This window comes from Dromiciops gliroides, chromosome 2, assembly GCF_019393635.1.
Source record: "Dromiciops gliroides isolate mDroGli1 chromosome 2, mDroGli1.pri, whole genome shotgun sequence".
Classification (NCBI taxonomy): Eukaryota; Metazoa; Chordata; class Mammalia; order Microbiotheria; family Microbiotheriidae; genus Dromiciops; species Dromiciops gliroides.
Genome location: NC_057862.1, coordinates 32976710 through 32997791, shown reverse-complemented (window position 1 = coordinate 32997791; position 21082 = coordinate 32976710). Strand labels below are relative to the sequence as shown.

Below are 21082 nucleotides of genomic sequence, written 5' to 3'. Positions count from 1 at the left end.
CTTCCTTGCTCCAGAGGGAGGCCCAAGCCAGATTAGCCTTTCTGATCATAGTGGACATATGTTATGGGCAGATTCCTGGCAAGAGCTTGCGGTGAATGAATAAAAAGCAGGCATTAAGCTCTCGCTATGGAAAAGCTTTGCTCGGAGTGCTGGGGGTATAAACAGACAGTAGGCAGGCCCTGCTTCCAGAAGGGGAGACAGTGCTAGAAGCAGCAATAATAGCTCACGCATGTGCAGACTGCTCTAGCACTTGTGCAATAATTCCCTTTTGTCACATAGGGTAAATATCCTCCCCATTTTAGAGTTGAGAAAACTGAGGCTGGGAGCAGGCTAGTCCTTTGCTCAGGATCCCAGAAGTGTTCTGAGGCAGGATTCACTCTCGGGGCCCAGGCTCTCACCACTGCTCCATCCAGCTGCCTGCATCAAGGCTGTCAGCTTCTGAGGGCAGGGACCATTGCCTTTTTGTCTCTGCATTCAGAGCCCAGAGCTCAGTGCCCGGCACATGGAGGAGCTGATTATATGTTTGATAAGGAAGCCTCCAGAGAGGACCCTGCCTCTCCTTGAGAGCAGGAAGCTGAGGCAGGCTGGGCCATCCACCTGTGAGCCCTCCAGCTCACCTCCCTTCCTAGTGTCTGTGCCACCGAGTCAGGCACGTCCGCGTTCGGTCCCCTCCTCAGGAAGATGCCGTGGGTCCCTCTTGTCCTGGGGATGAACTCCAGACTCCTCTCTTGGATGTGGAAAGCCCTTCACACTCTGGCTCCTCCCTCCCCTTCCAGGCTCATGCACGCCGCGCTTCAGCCAGACGGGTGCATTGCTGTTGCAGGGATGTGATAGGGTTTCCCATCTCCAGGCTTTTGCATGGGCTCTTGCGGATGCCCGGGATGCCCTCCCTCCTCACCTCCACCTCAGGGAGTCATAGTGAAGTTCAGCTGACCTGCCTGGTCTCCCCAGCTGCCCCAAAGGCCTGTGGCCTATTTTGTGTTTACTCGCCTGTGCGGGGGATTTCCTCCAGAGAGAGGTGGGCATTATTCGATGTCAGGCTTTGTATCTCCAGTGCCTGGCACTAGGAGGAGCTTGGTCTGGGCTCATTGAATGAATGGTGTGGAGGATGTATCTCCTCTTCCTTCTTCCAGCCTTGGGCCTACGCTGCCGCCGGCCCCAGCCCCCTCCCCTGTGTCCCAGCTTTTTACCATAGCCTGGCTTTTCCCATCACCCAGACTTCAGAGTGTAAAGTTACAAAGAGGAAATAACGTGCAAACGTTCATATATAATATACATCTGTGTATATTTATGATTGTCTCTTATTTACACGTTGCCTATGTTTCCTTCTTTATCTCTCATCTGCACTCCACTCAGAGAATCCTCCTGTAGAACAGGATTTTTTAAAAGGAAAAGAGAAAAAAAAGAAACTTAAAAAAACCCCAACAACCCAATTTTGAAAAAAAAAATAGGCATATTGAAAAAAACCCTAAAAATGTTGGCAGCGTGGCACCGCGTGGGCCCTGCCTCTGCACCGAGGGAGGCGTCATCGGCCTCCTCTGCTTTGCTTTAAGGCCCTGCTCCTTCTTGGTACTTTGTGGCGCCCGTTTCGGCAGGTTTTGTGGGGTTGTTTCTGTTGACGTGATCTCACTCACTCTGCATGCTGTTTTCTTAGTCCGTCACTTGGTATCCGTGCTTTCTCCGATCATTGTATTTGTGGTTTCTTACTTCGTGGTACTCCCGGGGTTCATGGGCCAGAGTTCGTTCTGTTGGACCCCAGTGACTGATGAGCATTGGCTGTTTCCAGAGCTTTGCCACCACCTCAGACACTCCTCTAAATATTGGGGTGCACGTGGGGACTTTGCTTTTTATCAGTGACCCTCTTGGGGTAGATGATTGGCTGTAGAATCTCTAGGGCGTTTTAGCCCTTGTTTGTATAACTCCAAATTGCTTCCCACATGGCTGGGCTAATCCACAGCCCTGTCAGTGGTGCATTAAGGTCCTGCCTGGTGTGCTTAAGGGTTTGGGCTTTTTGACTGTGTGATGCATCCTTTCTCCTCCATTGTATTGTAGGCCCCGAAGAGAAAGGCTATGTCTCTGGTCTTGTTTGCTTTGCCTGGATGGGGCTCCTGGGCTGCTGCTTGCAAACAGCTGGCTCCCTTCCCCACCTGCCGAGAGCCAGCCTTCGTAGGGATAGTGCCTCCATCCAGGTGGAGACACCCCTGCTTCCTGCTGCAAGACAGCGGGTCATCTATGATTCAGTCTCTAGGCCGGTGATGGCTTAGCCGCAGGGGAGCCCGGAGATGGGCTCAGACTCCAGCCCTGCTCCTCACTGCTTTCTCGCTCCTTCCCCTCATTTCTTTCTCTCCCAGAGCGAGGGGAGTCAACAAGTGTTTATTAAGTGCTCACTCACTATGCACCAGGCCCTGGGCCTACAAGGAGAGGCAGAAGATGCTCCCTGCCCCAAGGAGCTGACCTAAAGGAAGGGACAGTTTGGGGAGGGAGGGCTACACCGCTGCGGTAGCTGGGAGAGCTCAGGGAAGGTTTCACACGGAGGTTGGCATGGGAGATGAATCTTGAAGGGAATAAGAGGAAGGGAGAGGGGGGAGCCCTCTCTTGGCCTAGGAGAGAGCCAGTGTAAAGGCTTAGAGGCTGCGGGAGTTAGAGCACTGCCCCTCCCTGCGGGCAGGGGTGCTCCGGTGTGTGCCCTGGCACCGGCAGTCCTGGGCAGAGTGACCATCGAGTAAATGTGTGCCGAGCCAGGTCCGCCCCAGTCCCCCCGCCCCAGATCGAGGTCTCCTTCCCTTGAGAAGGGGGAGCCATGCAGTAGTGTTGTTACAGATGAGGAAGGGGGTCGATGGCCCCGCCTGTGAGCTCAGAGCTCTGTCACAGGCCAAAGAATCCTCTGAACAGGACTTTGGGCAGCCACCTGTCTGTTCCAGACCGCAGACCGAGACCACAAGGCAGAGGGCCGTGCTTTTCCCTCCTGTCAGTCTCTTTCTTAGGATATGATGGCAGCAGCACTCTAACCCACGGGTCACGGGTCACTGGGTGTTTTTCTAATTGTTGTCTGACCCCATACAGAGTTGTGCGCCTCCGCAAGAGGAGCCCAGGAAGATTCCAGGCTGGGAGGGGGCTAGAGAGCTCGGAAGTTTGGAGCCCACTCTGAGGAGGTGCCTTCTCAGTTGGAGCCCAGCGAGCGTGGGCAAAGCACCTCCTTCCTCCAGCCCCGTCTCTGGCCCTTCCTTCTCCAGCCACACCAGTGCTGACTCCCCTGGCATTTCCCCCAGGGAAGGTGACCTCTCCCCTCTCCTCTAGCTTGTGCTGGGCTTTGCTCAGAACTCACTGTTGTACTTAGCTCATCCCATCGATCTTAGCTTCTTGGCCCTCCCTCCCTCAGTGCACAAGCACCTGAAGTGCAGGTCTGTATAGTCTCTACTCTTGCACTCCTGGCACTTAGCGTAGGGTTGGGGCTTAATAAATGTGGGTTGTTGAGATGTCTTGAGAAGGAAGGTTATGTGGTTGGGGAGGACATTAGCCCCTGCTTTGACCCAGTCTTACAGTGTTGTTCAGTCATTTCAGTCATGTATGACTCTCTGAAGTGGTTTGCCATTTCCCTTTCCAGTTCATTTTACAGATGTGGAGACTGAGGCAAACAGAGCTAGGTGACTTGCCCAGGATCACGCTGCTAGTAAGTGTCTGAGGTCAGATTTGAACCCAGCAAGTTGAGTCTTCCTAATTCTTAGTCCATTGCTCTATGCACTGGCCACCTAGCTGCTCATCTCACCTCGGGGTGGGGCAGCTAAACTACTGCTTGCAGATGAACACTTCCTTGGCACCCTGGATGTTTCTGGAGCCAGGCAGGGAGCAGCCTGCCCTCCTGCTGCTGCAGATCATTCACTAACCCCCTACCCCGTTCCTGTCTCACCAGGCTCGTGCCATGTATCTCCTGACCCTTCCTCTGGTCTCCAGGCCCCTTTCTCAGCAGGTTTCTATGTTTATATTTTGACATCACAGTCATTGCCAGCTCTGCCCCCCACCCCAAACCCCATCTTCCCTTGTATTTTATTTTGGGGGTGTGTGTGAGGCAATTGGGGTTAAGTGACTTGCCCAGGGTCACACAGCTAGTAAGTGTTAAGTGTCTGAGGCCAGATTTGAACTCAGGTACTCCAGACTCCAGGGCTGGTGCTCTATCCACTGCATCACCTTGCTGCCCCCCATCTTCCCTTGTAACAAAACAGATGACCCCGGGTGACAATGGGTAGGACTTTGTACACGTGTGGTCTCCACGTCTCCACTCATAGGGGGAGCTGCCACCTCTCTCCTTCCCTCCCTCCCTCCCTTCCACCCATTAGTCCATGCACAGCCTCGCTCCACCTTGCAGTCACTATGGGCATGGGTTCTATGTGTCGGTTCCCACCAGTCTTCCCAGGGTTCTCTGCTTTCTTCATAGTCACAGTTTCTTCGGTCACAGGCGTAATCCAGCATATTTGTGTCCCCAAGTTCGGGGACACTCACTTTGTTTCTAGATCTCTACTACAATAAGAATTGCAGGGATATTTTGGTCTACCTGGGACCTCTCTCTGTGCCTTTGACTTCACAGGCCCAGCATTGCCCTGCGTGACCTCCACCAGATGCTGACCGTGGTGTCCACCTTGTTCTCCATCACCTCTCCATAGGGACTGAGCCTGAGATGCATTTCTTGAGGAAGGCTGCATGTTAAAGTCAGCTGCTTCTCCCCTGAACCACTGGGGCTTCAGTCTCAGCCCAACAATGGCTTTTAACTGGGCCTTCCTTTGGATTACCTTCCTGCCCTTCCCAGGGAAAGATGAAGCCCCGGCCCTGTCAGAGGCGTTAGGCTGTGATGATAATTATAATGACAGAGATCATTATTCTTTGTGCTACTAGGGCCATCTAGGAGTCCAGAGTCCAGTGCAGGCAAAGGAGAAAAGTGATGTGTTAGAGAGGGAAGGGGCCGCTAGGTGGCGCCAGAGTGCACACAGCTCTGGGCCTGGAGTCCAGGAGACCGATCTTCCTGAGCTCAGATCTTTCCTCAGATACTTAGTTACCAGCTGTGTGGCCCTGGGCTAGTCACTTCACCCTATTTGCCTCAGTTCTTCATCTGTAAAATGAACGGGAGAGGGAAATGACCAACTATTCCAGTATCTCTGCCAAGACAACCCAAGATGGGACCACAGAGTCAGACACGACTGAAATGACAATAACAAAAAAATAGAGGGCACAGTACTAGATCTGCAGACAAAGGACCCGAGTTTGAGTTCTGGGTGTGCTGCTTATGCAGTTGTGAGCAAGCCACTTACCTGCTTTTTTGCAGATTGAAGGGTATGGAATAAATACTTTCTTAAGGTCTCTTCCAACCCTGACATTTGGTATTCTTTGTTCCAAGGACCCTTTCAGTTCTGACAGTCCGCATTGTCAGGTCCCGTCTAATGCTGACGTTTTGTGTTCTAACGTCCCACCCAACCAGATCCCATGTCCATTTCCGATCAGATATTTTGTTACTCAGTCCCTCGTATCACATGGTATCACAACAGCTCATCACCGTCACCAGGCACTCAGAGTTTGTCTCTGGCCTCTTGAAAGGTGGTACCTAGAATTGAACTCAGTACTCGGGCGTAGAGTTCCATGCCCTCCAGGACTTCCTTGATTCCCCTGGCCCAAAGTGGTAGCTTAGATCTGAACTTCCTTAGCAGCTGTTTCCTTATATAGCACTTGCCCTATGCCTTCATTTCTTGGGCCTGCAAAGGAAGAGCTAGACTACACACAGAGATGGGTCCCCTAGCCAATCTCTTCTCAAAGATAGGCATATACGAACTATTTTGGGTTTTGCATTGGATCGAGAAAAATTTAAAATGCAAACCAGGGTAGTTTAGAGTTGGGAGTAGTTGGAATATTCCAGGAGCAAGCAGCCTGTTATTAAAATATGGTTCCAGCATATTGAGCAGCTGCTTTCTATTGTTCTGCCTAAAGATAGCAAGTTTTCCATGGTAAAGACGAGGCAGAAATTTCTGCTCTACCCATAGCCTCTTGCAGGCATGTGAAGTTCTCAGTCTTAATTCTTAGCCTCTTTTGTGTCCCAGCTCCCTTTGGCAGTCTGGAAAAGCCTAGCAAGCCCTTCTTTGAAGAAGGCTTTGTTGCCTACATTCGTAATCGAAGGAAATACTCAATTTAAATTAGAGTTTAGGGAAAATAAAGATAAAATTTTTTTCCTATGCAGGTTCACTGACCCCCTCCCCGGCCCCAAAATCTATCTACAGACTCCTTGGAGGTGTATAGACCCCACATTAAGAATCCCTGCTCTTGGGGGCAGCTAGGTGATGCAGTGGATAAAGCACTGGCCTTGAATTCAGGAGGACCTGAGTTCAAATCCAGCTCCAGACACTTGACACTTAACTAGCTGTGTGACCCTGGGCAAGTCACTTAACCCTCATTGCCCTGCAAAAAGAAAGAAAGGAAAAAAAAAAAAAAGAAAAAGAATCCTTGCTCTAGAAGTACAACAGAAAAGAATGGGCCTGGGATCCTTTTCTTCACAGCAGTGATCTCCCTGAGGGCAGGGACTAAGTCCTATGTACATATATGCATGTGTGTGTGGCTCCTAAATTTGTAGTTTCAGTGCCTAGCGATAGACCTTGTAAAGAATTGGTGTCAGGTGGTCAGTGGATAGTGCGCCAAGCCTGGAGTCAGGAAGACTCATTTACCTGATTTCAAATCTGTCCTCAGACAGCTGGGTGACCCTAGGCAAGTCACTTAACTCTGTTTGCCTCAGTCTCATCTGCAAAATGAGCTGGAGAAGGAAATGGCAAACCACTCCAGTGTCTGCCAAGAAAATCCCAAATGGGATCACAAAGTGTCAGATAGGACTGAACAACAACAACAAAGATATTTGTTACTTGCTTGAAAACAAACTACGAAGGAAGAGAAGACTGTGGGGGGGAGGGTGGCTCTACTAATGACATTTAAGGACAAGAATATCATGGCCTGCTAGAGGTTTGTTTACGAGCTGGTGTCCAGCTCACCAGTGACCAAAAGATTGATAACAGGCTTGAATGCAACATACAAAAGTCTTGCCTAACACCTGGCATATGCAGCTGTAATAATAGTACAAATAATGTTCTGCACCCAAAGTCCCCCATTACATTAATGAAATATGGGCGGTAGAGTTCTTTTTTTTATTGTAACTTTTTTCCCAGTTAACAAAAGTTAATTTTCTCTCCCTCATGTCTCCCCCTACCATTTGGAAAAAAAGAAAAAAAAACAAAGCCATTGTAACAGATATTCAGGCAAAACAAATACCCACATTGGTCATGTTCGAAAAGGTCTGTCTGTCTGTACATCTGTCACCTGCCTCTCAGGAGATGAGTCACCCGGTCCATCATTGGTCCTCTGGAATTGGGGTCTGTCACTGCATTGATAAGAGCTCTTAAGGCTTCCAAGGGTGATTATTTTTATAATGTGGTTATTGTACAAACTCTTCTTCCAGTTCTGCTCTCCTTACTCTGCATCAGTTCACAGTCTTCCTAGACTTCTCTGAAGCCACTGCTTTCATTCCTTCTTATACATCCACATACTGTGATTTGTTCATCAATTCATCAGTCGATGGGCATTCTGTTAGTTTCTAGTTCTTTGCAACTGCTACAAGAGATACTGTCAATATCTTTATATATAGGGCCCCTTTCCTCTTTGATCTCTTTGGGGATATAGGCCTGAAAGTAGTACCTGTGGGTCAAAGAGTGTGCACAGTGTGGTGATTTGGGAGGCATGCAATTGCTTTCAAGAATGGCAGGCCAGGGAGCAGCTGGGTGACGCAGTAGATAGAGCACCGGCCCTGGACTCAGGAGGATCTGATTTCGAATCTGTCCTCAGAAACTTGACACTTACTAGCTGTGTGGCCTTGAGCAAGTCACTTAACCCCCCATTGCCCTCCCCTCCCAAAAAAAAGACTGGCAGGCCAAATTCATAGCTCCTCAGTGCATATTAACATGCATGCTTTGGGAGGTGTATTTCTTCACCTCTTTTCTGTGACCAAGATTGCTCATGATAGTTACAGTGGCCTGGGAGTTAGAGCCCTTCTCTGTCGGACTCCATTCACATTAATCCCCCTCATGCATTCTGGGTTCCAGTCAGCCTAGGTCTGCCTTAGTCTCCCGTTTGCCAGTAAGCTTGACTTTGCTGCCTAGATGGGACCATTAAAGATTGGCTAATGAATGTCTATAAAGACAAGTGGCGATTACAAAGAGAGCATAATCTCATCAAGATCAGGCTGTGCTAGAAATGTGGCCACACACAGTGACTGGGATTTCTTTGCCACTACAGACAGAGTTTTTGGACAGAATTAACAAACGAGTAAACCTGGGGAAGTCATTTAACCCTGTTGGTCTCAGTTTCCTCATCTGTAAAATGGGAATAACGGCGTCCATCCAGCTGCCAGGATGGCTGTGAGGATCAAATGAGAGAGTATTTGTAAAGTACTTAGCACAGAGTCTGGAATATAGTAGGTGCTCTATAAATGTTAGCTGCTGCCTTGCCCAGGGTCACACAGCCAGTAAGTGTTAAGTGTCTGAGGCCGGATTTGAACTCAGGTCCTCCTGACTCCAGGGCCAGTGCTCTATCCACTGCACCACCTAGCTGCCCCTTCCCTTCTCATTTTAATTGCATTGGTTTTATATGTGAAAAGCCCTTTTCACTTTTTGTAATAAAATTGTCTCCAAACACTCTCTCCTGCCTGTTGCTGCCACTGCCGTTTACCCAGCTCGTCCTGGGTGCCCAGCATGTGCTTCTTCCCCATTTCTCCTGCACAGAGTCCTGAGTTTCCTTGAGAGCTCGGTCCAGGTGCCCTTCCTTTATTCCATTAAGTACCCAGCATCTCTCCTTCCTCAGGTTCTTTTAAGTCCATCCTCAGTAGAGTGTGGGGTTTTCTGAGGGCAGGCATGACTTTTCTTTTTTCTCTTTGTTTCTCTTGTGTGATGCTTCACAGTAGGAGACACTTGGTAAATACTTGCTGGGTTTATTTGAATTGAACGAGACTCTCTTCTTCCTCCTTTCTCTTTTCCTTCAGAAATGCCATTCCAGCTTTCCCAGTCTCTTGAAAAATAAGGAATGCAGGGTCAGGAAAGGGCCATCCTGGTTTGGAAGGACATTTGGGCTCTTTTGCAAGGCTCACAGTGACTTCATTGAAGGCAGGAGAGAGTGTTTGGAGACAATTTTATTACAAAAAGTGAAAAGGGCTTTTTACATATAAAACCAACGCAATTAAAATGAGAAGGGAGGGGGCAGCTAGGTTGCACAGTGGATAGAGCACTGGCCCTGGAGTCAGGAGTACCTGAGTTCAAATCTGACCTCAGACACTTAACACTTACTGGCTGTGTGACCCTGGGCAAGTCACTTAAGCCCAATTGCCTCGCTTAAAAAAAAATGAGAAAGGAAACAGTAACTTGGAAGTAATTTTTGCAGAAAGCTTTTCTGATAAAGGTCTTGCCTTTATCGCCAAGATATTTAAGGAATTGATTCTTTTCGTTTTGTTTTTTTTGCGGGGGGGGGGGGGGTGGCAATGAGGGTTAAGTGACTTGCCCAGGGTCACACAGCTAGTAAGTGTCAAGTGTCTGAGGCTGGATTTGGACTCAGGTCCTCTTGAATCCAGGGCTGGTGCTTTATCCCCTGTACCACCTAACTGCCCCCAGAAACTGATTCTTAAAACAAGAGCCATTCCCCAATAGATAAATTGGCCAAAGGATACAAACAGGCTATTTTTGAAGGAAGAAATCCAAACACATGGAAAAATCACTAATTACAGAAATAAAAATTAAAATAACTGTAGTTCTACCACAGCCTTCAGATTGGCAAAGATGACAGAAAAGGAAAATGGCAGTTGTTGGGGGATCTGTGAGAGGTTAGACAAACAAATTCACTGTTGGTGGAACTGTGAAGTGTCCAGCCATTCTTAAAAGCAATGTGGCTCGGTGCCTCAGAAGTCATGAAACTGCATATGCAGTAACATAGATACTGGGTATATACACCAAAGAGATCAGAAAGAGGAAAAGGTCCCAGAGGTACGAAAATAGCATCTCCCTTTCTTATGGCAAAGAACTGGAAGTTACGGGAGTGTCTTTGAATGGGGAAATGGTTGAACAAATTATGGCATAAAAACTTTATGGAATATTATCGTGCCATGAGAAATGAAGAAGGGGATGGTTTCAGAGAAACTTGGGGAGACTTGTACGAATTGATACAGAGTGAGTGAGACATTGGAAAGGCAACGCACCCTGAAAGACTTCAGAACTCTGCTCTGCAGTGACTAATGGCTATTCCAGAGGACTGATGGTGAACCATTCTCCCCACCTGCCCAGAGAGCTGCAGAAGAAGGTGGACCTTTTCTAAATGCAGCCTTTTGGGAATTGGTTTTGCCTGAATATCAGTGTTGTTCCACTGCTTTTGTTTTTCCTTTTTCTCAATTTTGGGGGGTGGGTTGGGGTTGGGGAGGGAAGGGAGGGGTAGGCTAGGGCAGGGCAGGGTAGCCACTGAAACATGGTTTTGCAATTGTACAGAAGAGGACAAAAGGAAGTCCAGAAGAAATAACAGGCTAAGGACAGCTTTGAAAATGACATTTTGAATTACAGTCAATCCTGTCAACAGGCAGTCACAGCTTCACAAAACTTATATGAAAGCTAGGTGTGTTACAAGAGAAACAAACATGCATGTGGACCCAAAGAGTTCACAATCCATACAGAAGTTTGCATGTTTATAACAGTAGGACAAAGGGAGGAGGAACTATCAGGAATCTCCACCGAAAGGGGCATGGCTTGGGAGGGGGGAAAGGTACAGTTAAGTTTGGGAAAAGGACAAAATCTGCACTCCCCCCCCCCCCCCAGGGGAGGAGCAAGATGATAGCAAAAGTCACATTCTTTTCCCTTGGGAACTGCTAGACTGTGAAGATAGGATGGTCTGCTTATCCACAAGCATTTTCTCAGCCCATTGCAGACTGACCAGCACATGTCTGGTCTCCCAAGGACACACAGGGAGTCCAACTTGGGATGCAAACAACACATTATGTCAGCTCAGGTTGGGGCTTTGTTTTTTGTTTTTTGTTTTTTGCGGGGCAGTGAGGGTTAAGTGACTTGCCCAGGGTCACACAGCTAGTAAGTGTCAAGTGTCTGAGGCTGGATTTGTGTTTTTGTTTTTTTTTTTTTAATTTCAATATACTTCTATTTTAAAACTGGTCACAACACTAAGCTCAATCCCATTCTGCCATTGTACAAGATACAAATGCTTGCTTAGCAGCTGAGGGGCAATCTTTAGATGCATATTTGAAAAGTGAAGAAAAATCCGTATAAAACAAATATTCAAATAGTTTTCATAGGAACACAGATAATTGTGACCCCATCTCATAGTCTTCCATATTGTTGCATTTGTGCCAAACCCTATTCTCTCTCTCTCTTTTTTTTTTTTTTTTGTGAGGCAATTGGGGTTAAGTGACTTGCCCAGGGTCACACAGCTAGTAACTGTTAAGTGTCTGAGGCCGCATTTGAACTCAGGTCCTCCTGAATCCAGGGCCGGTGCTTTATCCACTGCGCCATCTAGCTGCCCCCCAAACCCTATTCTTAAAACATATTTTAAAACTCTAGCAAGAATTAAGTTAATGGTCCCCCCAAGTGCAATTAATGGCTACAGATAGCATCTATACATTAATACTAGCTGATGTACAAGTTGTTGATATTCCATTTCACTTTCCCAAGCACAAGATGATGGCAAAGTGCTTATATCCTGATACTCTACTTCTGCTGGAAAACCTTGGTTCTTGAGTTGTTGTATGCATTGCCATGTTGGCCCAGACATCACATAACAGATGGTGGGTCTCTGGAATCCGTGGAAAGTTGAAATAGCAGCAACAATATAAGGACCCATGTTTTCAAACAGCATCCAATCTCCCGCATGCATTTCTGGTAAATCACAGCAGTCAATAATTCAATGAAGGCCATCACAGGTCAGTCCCCACATGCTAGAAGAATAATACTTCTCATCTGATTTGGGTCTCTTTTGTAGAATAGGTTTAACGTGGGCATGATCAAACAGGATGCGATTAAATGAGCCATACACTCCATCATTTACATAGTACATAAAGGTGTGGTCATTTGCCTCATCTTCATCATCAGAACCTGTCTGTTCCTTTAACACAAGTTTTTTGGCAATGATGTTAACTGCCAGCGTGAAAGTGGAGGCAATGTAGTATCTGCCTGGTTCGGCTATGATTTTCACTCCAGAGTCAGAAGGAAAATACTTGTCCAATGCTGGACACTTGAGATCTCTTCAGACTTAAGCTTTACATCTTCAGAACCAGGAAAGCCACCACCAATATCAAGAAGATACATGTTGAAACCAAACTCCACCCCCATGTCAAAGACACATGGGGCATCAGAAACTGCTTGGACGAAGGTTTCTGGATCAGTACAACCTCTTCCCACGTGGAAACTGACTCCAGTAATATCAGTATTTAGTTCCTTTGCCCACTCAAGGAGTAGCCTACTAGTTTTGAGAGTGGCACCAAGTTTAACACTTAGACAACAGACAGCTTTGGAGTTGTCAGTGGCAATTTTTAAAACCAGCTTTGCCTTTGGATGAGCTCTGGCAACTTTCATTAGCTCTACTTCACTATCAAAAGTCATCATTTGTACTCCATTGTTGGCAGCATCCTTAATTGTGACACTTATTTGCATGGATTTGCATAGGTTATCCTCTCTGGAGGTACCCCAAGATTCTGTACTAATTGTATTTCAGTCTTGCTAGCACAATCAAATCCTGCTCCTATGGTAGTGAATGTCTTCACTATAGCTCTGCTGTTGTTACATTTAACAGCATAAAAAGGAGTTACTCGAGGAAGAGCTTTGTACCATTCTTGAGGATATCACCAAGGTCAGCAACATAGAAGGCAGCTTTATCATCAGAAGAAGAAACTTCATTAATTTTCTGGTCCAGAATGTCCTTAGCAGTCAAGCTTTCATCAAGGAAACTAAAGTCAAATTCATCATTGCTAAAGCTGTTTATGGTTTCTTGGTGTTCCTCTAAAGTGCAACAAAATGGAAAACTAAGGGATGGAATTTAAAGAGAAGCTATTTCCAGCTTTGCACCGAAGGTGGTCCAAGGCTATGATTGTGCCGTCAGTGCAGCCGTTGCACTGGAAGTTCTCTTAAAGGTCACAGACAGAGTGGGTAGACCCCATGGAGATGCTGAAGATGAACAGAATTCGACAGCTAGGGCACCTTCCCCCCAACCTCCACTTCCTAGCCAGCTGGAGGAGCTGCGCCAAGTCGCCGGCCCGAGGTGGCCCAAGAGCTGGTGGCAGAGGAGCTACTGGCTGTGAGGAAAGCTAGCATTTCTGTGCTATAAGGAATCTGTTCTCAATCTTTCTTTCTCTTCACTATCTTATATCTTTTAATAAACCCTTAAAATGATGAATATATCAGTGATTTTATTTTAGCCAGTTTCCCCCCAAAACTGGGGGGGCAGATTAGAACCCACATTTAGATTCTTAAACAACACAGCCCAGATCTCATCATCAAATGCCGCTTCTTCTAGGAGGCCTTCCCTGATCCCCATGAACAGCTGCTCCCCCCAACCCCCAGCTCACTAAGACCTTTTTCTCTCTCAAACCTTCCCTCATGCTTTGTTTTATAATGCTGTGGTGTGGTTATAGGTCTTATCCCTTACTGGGCACCGAGTCCCAGAAAGAGAGAGACTAAAGCTTGTGTCAATTCCCCTCCCCCAGCTCAGGCCCCAGTATTCAGAAGGTGCTTAATAACTGCTCTCTTGTTTGGATGAATATCTTGATTGACATGTGGCCATGCCAGAGGCTATGAAGGACCCAGCCCAGGATCCCTCAGTTATCTGGTACTCTCACCGCCTGCTATTCTCCTTCCATTCTACCTAAATTGCCTTAGTTATTATACTGCTCTGCAGAAGGCCTCTCTGGCTTCCTTTCTTCCCCTCATCTCTCTTCTTCCCCCACCCTCATTCTTGTTTTTCTTCTTTTCCTAGAGTGTAAAGGTGGTCTCCAAGTGTGGTAGAAGGAACCCAGCCCTGGGAATCAAAAGACATAGGAAGAAAAGTGGGCAGCTAGCGGGTGCAGTGGATAGAGTGCAGGCCTGGAGTCAGGAAGACTTCTCTTCTTGAGTTCAAATCTGGCCTCAGAAACTTACTGTCTATATGACCCTGGGCAAGTCACTTCAGCCTGATTGCCTCAGTTTCCTCATCTGTAAAATAAGCTGGAAAAGGAAATGGCAAACCAGTCCTGTATCTTTATCAAGAAAACCCCAAATGGGGACATGAAGAGTTGGACATGACTGAACAACAGCAGCAAGGAAGGAAGGAAGGAAAGGAAAGAAAGAAGGAAAGAAACATCTACTTATTGTTGACTCTGTGCCAGGCACTTTGCTTATCACTTGACCAGTATGATCTCGTTTGATCCTCACAATAACTGAGAAGTAGATGCTATTATGATTCCCATCTTTGGCTGAGGAAACTGGGGCAGACAAGTGAAGTGACTTGCCCAGGGTCGGTGGCTGTGGCTCCGTAGTCTGTGCACTGCCCCTTGGGCGCTCATGTTGGCCCTGTTGCTCACTGCTAGTGTGACCTGGGTCCCCAGCGGTCCCGGGGTGGGGACGGGAGGGTTTCCCTCTGTGCTTGCCACTGCTCTCGGTGACTCCGTCTCCTTCCTTCCTGTCCTCACCCTCCAGACTTGGCCGAGTGTAAGCTGGTCTCCTTCCCCGTGGGCATCTACAAGGTACTCCGGCATGTCGCCGGGCAAATCCACCATATCATCCTGGCCAACAACGAGCTGCAGTCCCTCACCAGCAGGTTCATGACCACGTTCAGCCAGCTCCAAGGTAGGCAGCCTGGCACTGTGCTCGGGAGCTGGGGGGTCTGCATCTCCACTGTTGGGCGGGGGGCTCCGTGTGCCGGGCCAGGGTGCACTTCCTGCCTTCACTGCCTCCCAGGGCTGGGTCAGTCACTCAAGCAGCGTTTTAAACAATCGTTTTTATTTATTTCATGAAATTTTGCCCGATTATATGTAAAACAGTTTAATGATATATTTTTAAAATTTTGAGTTCCAAATTCTCTGTCTTCCTCTCACCTCCCACCTCCTCTCCCTGCTCCATAAGAAGGTGAGCACTTTGTCAGTGCTCGAATATGGGTTTCCTGGGCTGTCAGGTGAGGGCTCGGCTTCTGCGGCTTGCAGCTTGCGAGGTGCCTTCAGACCATGATCCTGGCGGGGTGGGGCAGGGTGTGCTGCTCAGGGCAGCCAGCCCCAGGGGATGAGCACTCCAGCATCATACCTCATTTGCTCCTCCCAACAGCTTGGAGAAGAAGGTGCTCTTATGATCCTCAGGTGTCACCCAACCAGCCCGTCCTGACCCCTCACCCCTGAGCTTTGGTCCAGGCCAGTGTCCACACGGATTATGCTGTGGACGTGTTGTTGGCTTCTGTGGGCCAAGGGATCTGACTGGTGCTCGGTTCCACGGGGCAGCCTGGGAGGGGCCATCAGGGGATTTCCTTCCTGTTATGGAGCCGGCCCAGGGGCAGTAATGTCAAGGCTCCTCCATGGGTGTCCATCCCAGCTTGTCCCCATGAAGTCCTCCTGAGGGGGAGCCTTGTGATGATTGAGACTTTAGGTCACATTCTACACTTTAATGGGCCTAGCTGTGTGGAGGCCGGCCTCTCTCGGCCTCCTTCTGCTACCCCCTTTTCAGTTCCCCACTGCCTTTTGGGGGCTTAGGGCGAACGAAGCCTTCCCCTGCTGCTGGCCACTGAGCCCAGGAATGAAGGAGGCTGGGATTTGGATTCTCTGCTTTACTGTAGTCCACACCCTCAGCTCCATGACTGCAGCATTTCTGTCCTCAGGCAGGGCTCTGCTTGTTGGTTTGCAGGGAACAACAGAAACTGGGGGGAGGGATGAGAGGGCCAGGGAACAGGTGGTTCTTGGGATTCAGAGGACCAGAGATAGTAGGCCAGGACCCCCGAGGCATCTGCTCCAGCTTCCTCATTTGACAGATGAAGTGTGAAAGCCAAGACAGGTTAAGTGATGTGTCCAGAGTCATACAAAGAATAAATGTCTGAGGCAGGATTTGAACCCAAGTCCTCCTGACTAAGTCTAGCACTCTGTCCTCTCCATTCAGTTCAGGCTCACAAACATTTGTGGATTATCAATGCGTAGGATACTGGAGATTGGTGGCAAGAGTTAAAGGATCCCTTCTTTCAAGGCATTTACATTCCCTGAGGGAAGACAGAGTATGTACACAAGTAAATAACTACAGAACTTACACAAAGAATGCATGTAGGGGCAGCGAGCTGCAGCTGGGCCTGGAAGCAGAAAGACCTGAGCCTAGATTTGGTCTCAGACACTTAGTAGCCATGTGACCCTGGCCAAGTCACTTCACTTCTGTTCGCCCGAATCGACAAGAGAAGGAAGTGGCAGGCCTTTGTCAAGAAACCCCCTTGGGCAGTACTGGCATGATGTGGTGCGGGGCGTCAGGAAGCGTCAGACATAACTGAGCAACAACCACCTCTAACTCCAGAGATGACGTCCATTGCATTGTGTCCAGCTGCTCCCTGGGTTGGCTGCCCCCATGCTCTCCAATACACACGCACACACACTCCATTTTACAGATGAGGAAACTGAGGCTGAGACGGTCAGTTGATTGGCTCAATGCCCAGGTCAGACCCGGGACCCGTGGCTCTGAACTGAAAAAAAGTTCAGGATGACTCTGTCGTGGGGAGGGTGCCCGAAATGCCCGCCTTCTTCGTATACGCCCCTCAGGATTTGTCTCATGGCTGCCTGATGTCTGAAATTCCATAATTCCAGCTTAATTCCTTTGGCTCGAGACTTTGTTCTCTTTTTGAATGTCAGTGGCCCAGAGAGAAGCAGCATCAAACCTCATTATCTCAGCATTAATGCATTTATCAGATTCTTTCTCCAGAGAGATTGTTTTGGTGCTAGGAAGGTGGGAAGCTATGAGAGGACTTTTCATTCTCGATCAGTTGGGTCACCCACGTGTAGCAGATGTGTTGCTGAAGGAGGGTGTGGGGAACTGGACTCAGTCACATGTGGACCCGTTCTGTGCTCCTGGGGGAGGCTCTGGAGGTGTCTGCCTGTGCTCTTCAGCTAAGTCATTATGGGAGCTTCAGAGATACTTAGGCCCTTTTTGTTGGAGGTGGACACCACAGGGATAGCAGCTGGTTCACTTCTCCTTTAGAGACAGCTAGGTGACAGTGCAGACCTGAGTTCAAACTGAATCTCAGACACTTACTAGCCATGTGACCCTGGGTGAGTCACTTAACCTGTGAGTGCCTCAATTTCCTCATCTGTGTGTGAGATAATAATTATTAATAATGGATTGCTAGGAGAGTCCCAGAGATCAGTTGGTCCTTTCTTATCCTCACCCCCAGAAAGTTCATTTCCTGCCTGGGTTGAGCCCAGAGGAACAAAGGAAATGCAAATTGATTTTTTTGTTTAGCCCGGGGAAGATGCTCACCTAGATGCTGGGATTTGCCCTGTTTGTATACTCTTTATTTAGACCACCCCCAAGTCATGTCAGTCAATGGAACTGAATGATGCTATAACCAATTAGCTTATTAGCTTATCAATGTATGGTTAACCAACTCTATCCAAAGAGGATAAAAGCCTTGACTAAGAGAGGTTCTCTCTCTTGGCTTCCCGGACCCACTCCCTTGGCTCTGAATGCTGTTGCTTGGTGCACGCTCTTAGGTATGTAGGCCTGACCACCTGAGACCCATTGTTTAAGAAGCTTTGCCCTATACCATAGAGACAACTAAAATTGTTACCTCCCATACACAATCTCTATTTTAAGCAGGGTAGGTGGTGCAGTAGATAAAACATGGCACCTGGCATTAGGAAGACCTGAGTCCAAATCTTGCCTCAGATGCCAGCTCTATAATGCTGGGCAAATAATTTTAACCTCTTTCTGCCTCAGTTTCCTGATCTGTAAAATGGGATGCTAATAATAGCATCCACTGCCCAGAGTTGTTGTGAGGATCAAATAAGATACTCTTTGTAAAGAGCTAAACACGATACCTGGCAGACAGTCGGCACTTAATAAATTCTCATTCCCCCCACATAAATGCTAACTGTCCTATCTCTGACGTGTATCCCCTTCTCTCCACTCACACAGCTGCCACCTTAGTGCAAGGCCTCAGCTCCTCATGCCTGGACCGTGTAGTCATAAGTGTGCTTGTCCTTGCTCACAGGGAGAGTTGGTTTCTCTGGAGTGCCTCACATAGCGTGGGCAGATAGCAAGGGCTTCGTTCATTGATGTGAGCATCTCTCCTTGCCTAGGAATGCCCGCTGATGGCAACAGGAACCTACTCCCCTCATTTCAGTCTCAAGCAAGTGAGTCCTCCCTAATCTGCCCAAGAGTGTGGTGGCAGCCCTGGCTAGGACAGTTGTCATTTTGTTGGTAGGAAGGTGCAGGCCAAATAACCACACCCACGCCTACAGATCTTGAAGTTTTGCCAAGTCCTTAGGGAACAGCCGTTTTGGGGGGTAGGTTGGCAAAAACTGGCATCCCTCCACTCCACTTGACAGAGGAGGAAGCTGAGGCTCAGACTGTTCTTATTTACTTTTTTTTTTGGGGGTGAGGCAATTGGGGTTAAGTGACTTGCCTAGGGTCACACAGTTAGTAAGTATTAAGTGTCTGAGGTCAGATTTGAACTCAGGTCCTCCTGACTCCAGGGCCAGTGCTCTATCCACTGCGCCACCTAGCTGCCCCAGGCTCAGACTGTTAAGGCTCATGAGGTGTCCAGCCAGGCCCCACATCCAGGCCTCCTCATGTCAGTCCCGGCCCACTCTCTAGTACATGGTGCTGCCTTTGTGGGTACTGTGTGAGTTTGCAATCACCAGAGTAGGATTGTCTGACTCCATTTGTGGGTGAGATCTGCTCCCCAGAATCTCTTTGTCTGTGAAATAAAAGGCAGGCAAACAGATGAATATATTATTTTCCTTTTTAACCTCTCTTGCTAAATGCAAAATGGGCTTTTTGGACAGGATGGGCCATTAATGCCGGGGGCCTAGCCAGCTCTGGAAATTCTCCATGAAGTGGTTATCCAGCACACCAGGCCTTCCTTGTAGAGAAAGCTTCAGGACCTTACCTTTCTCTTTCATCTGGCCAAGCAGAGAGAGGGGGGCTGGCTCTCTCCCTGGTTCTGGTGAGTCACAACTTAGTGGCCAAACCAGAATAGGAAGGGAGAAAGCCCATCCAAGTGCCAGTGTGGAGTAAGGCTAAGTAACGTAAATCATCAGGAGGTGGCCACGGCCTCTTGGCTTTGTGAGTTAAACCTTGGCCATCGATGATGTCCAGAGGCTCTTGGTTTCTTATTCCCTTGTCTGGCTTACAGCGGCTGATTCCTAATGGGAAGTCTAGGAGTTTGTTGACCCAGATCCAAGTCTCAGCTTATTTCAGCCGGTGTATACTGGCAGCAGGTGGATGTGGCTTTCACAGTGGGGAGCCCTTGGAGTCTAATGCTGGCATTTACATGACGTCACTCTTCTAAAGGTGTCCCAGAGACGTGTGATGATGCCCCTGTCTGGCCTGACTTCTGGGTCTAATTAGAACTTGTAACACGTGATGTCCCCAACCCTCCCTTTAACCTCAGCTGAAATCCCGGCTTTGGGGAGAAGCCTCTCTCAGCTCGCCTGAATGCTCGTGCCTCCTTCCAAAATGGCCTCTGATTTATCCTGTGTCTAGCTCTTGTTTGTAAATAGTTGTTCCCATGCTGTGTCCCCATTAATTTGTGAGCTCTCGGAAACAAGTGACTCTTTTACCCCTTTCTTTGTACGCCCAGTGCTTGACACAGTGCCTTCCATATAGTCAGCCCTGAGACATGTTGATTTGCTGGCTCCAGTCTCTCCTTTCAGCCCGATCCCTGTAGCTTCCCTCGTTGCCACCAGTCACCTCCTTAGAGGTCACAGGACCCTTGTTTTAGATCCAGGACAGACCTTAGAGGCCATCTCGTCCAACTCACCCGTTTGACAGATGAGGGAACTGAGGCCCATGGGGGGGGGTGGCAAGTGACATGCCCAAGGTCACACAGGAAGTAACAATAGCAGGGTTTCAACCCAAACCTAATAATCTTCCCACTGGAACACACTGTCCCTTCACACTGAAAAATCCCTGGTTATTTTCCATGTAAAGTTCTGAGGATCAGATATGATTGTGCGTGGAAAGCTCTGGGCTTCCAGCTTCCCAGGCTGTGTTCTTTCCTCTAATCCGAGCTACCTATCTCAGCAGGAAGAGAATTACTTCTCAGGCCCAGGGCAGTCTTAGCTACGCCGTATCTGAGAAGAATAGCTCTGAGGTAACCTTTATGCCCTCCCTCTAAAAGCCCCTTCTTTTTTTTTTTAAGTAAGGTGTTGGGTTGTTGTTTTTTTTCAGTTAAAAAGCACTCATTTTTCTCTCCCCTCCATCCCTTCTTTACTGGAAAAGAAAGCAAAAACCCTAATAAATACGTGTAGTTAACCAAAAACCAGATTTTCATCAATCATTCAACAAAATATCGAGCCACCTACAGGGTGCCAGGGTCTAGAGATAGAAGTAAAAAGAGCGAAACAATCCCTGCTCCTAAAGAACTTACCTTCTAATTGGAGAGGGACCATGGGAAAGTCCCTATGGCAAAAAGTTAATAAATACCAATATAATCAAAGTACTGTCTGTTTCCTCTTCACAGTCAGAGTGAAGGAGGCAGCTCAGATACCATTGTTCCTCTTTTACAGTGATAGAAGACAAGGCAGAGGTGTTGAAAGAAAAATATTTGTTAGGCTTCACCCTCATCAATTAGGCAAGCTCAGGAAAATGAGGTAAAAAGGAATTTCTCATAATATACCAGGCATAGTCGTTGTGTAGGCCAAAGCCCTGAGTTCAGGCTGACCTCAACCTTTTATTTTATTTTATCTTATCTTTCAAGAGGTAATTTTTAAATGTTGCATTGTATTTTTATTTAATTTGTTTACTTAATAGTATTTTTTTCTAATTACATGTAAGATGTTTTCAACATTCATTTTTATATGATTTTGAGTTCCAAA

General features: G+C 47.9%; 1 protein-coding gene and 1 pseudogene across 3 annotated transcripts in view; one reads left to right on the top strand and one right to left on the bottom strand.

Annotated features, from left to right (window-relative positions):
• The window catches only part of LRRC20 (leucine rich repeat containing 20), a 77430-nt gene that overhangs the window by 20446 nt on the left and 35902 nt on the right, over positions 1-21082 (top strand). For 2 of the 3 annotated variants that reach the window (XM_043988711.1, XM_043988712.1), the window contains exon 3: positions 14724-14873. The exons of the other annotated variant lie outside the window; for it this stretch is intronic. In XM_043988711.1, the coding sequence (XP_043844646.1) occupies positions 14724-14873 (150 nt within the window). The remainder of the gene's footprint in view (positions 1-14723; positions 14874-21082) is intronic. 3 annotated transcript variants of the gene reach the window in all.
• LOC122741397 lies at positions 11672-14590 on the bottom strand (annotated as a pseudogene).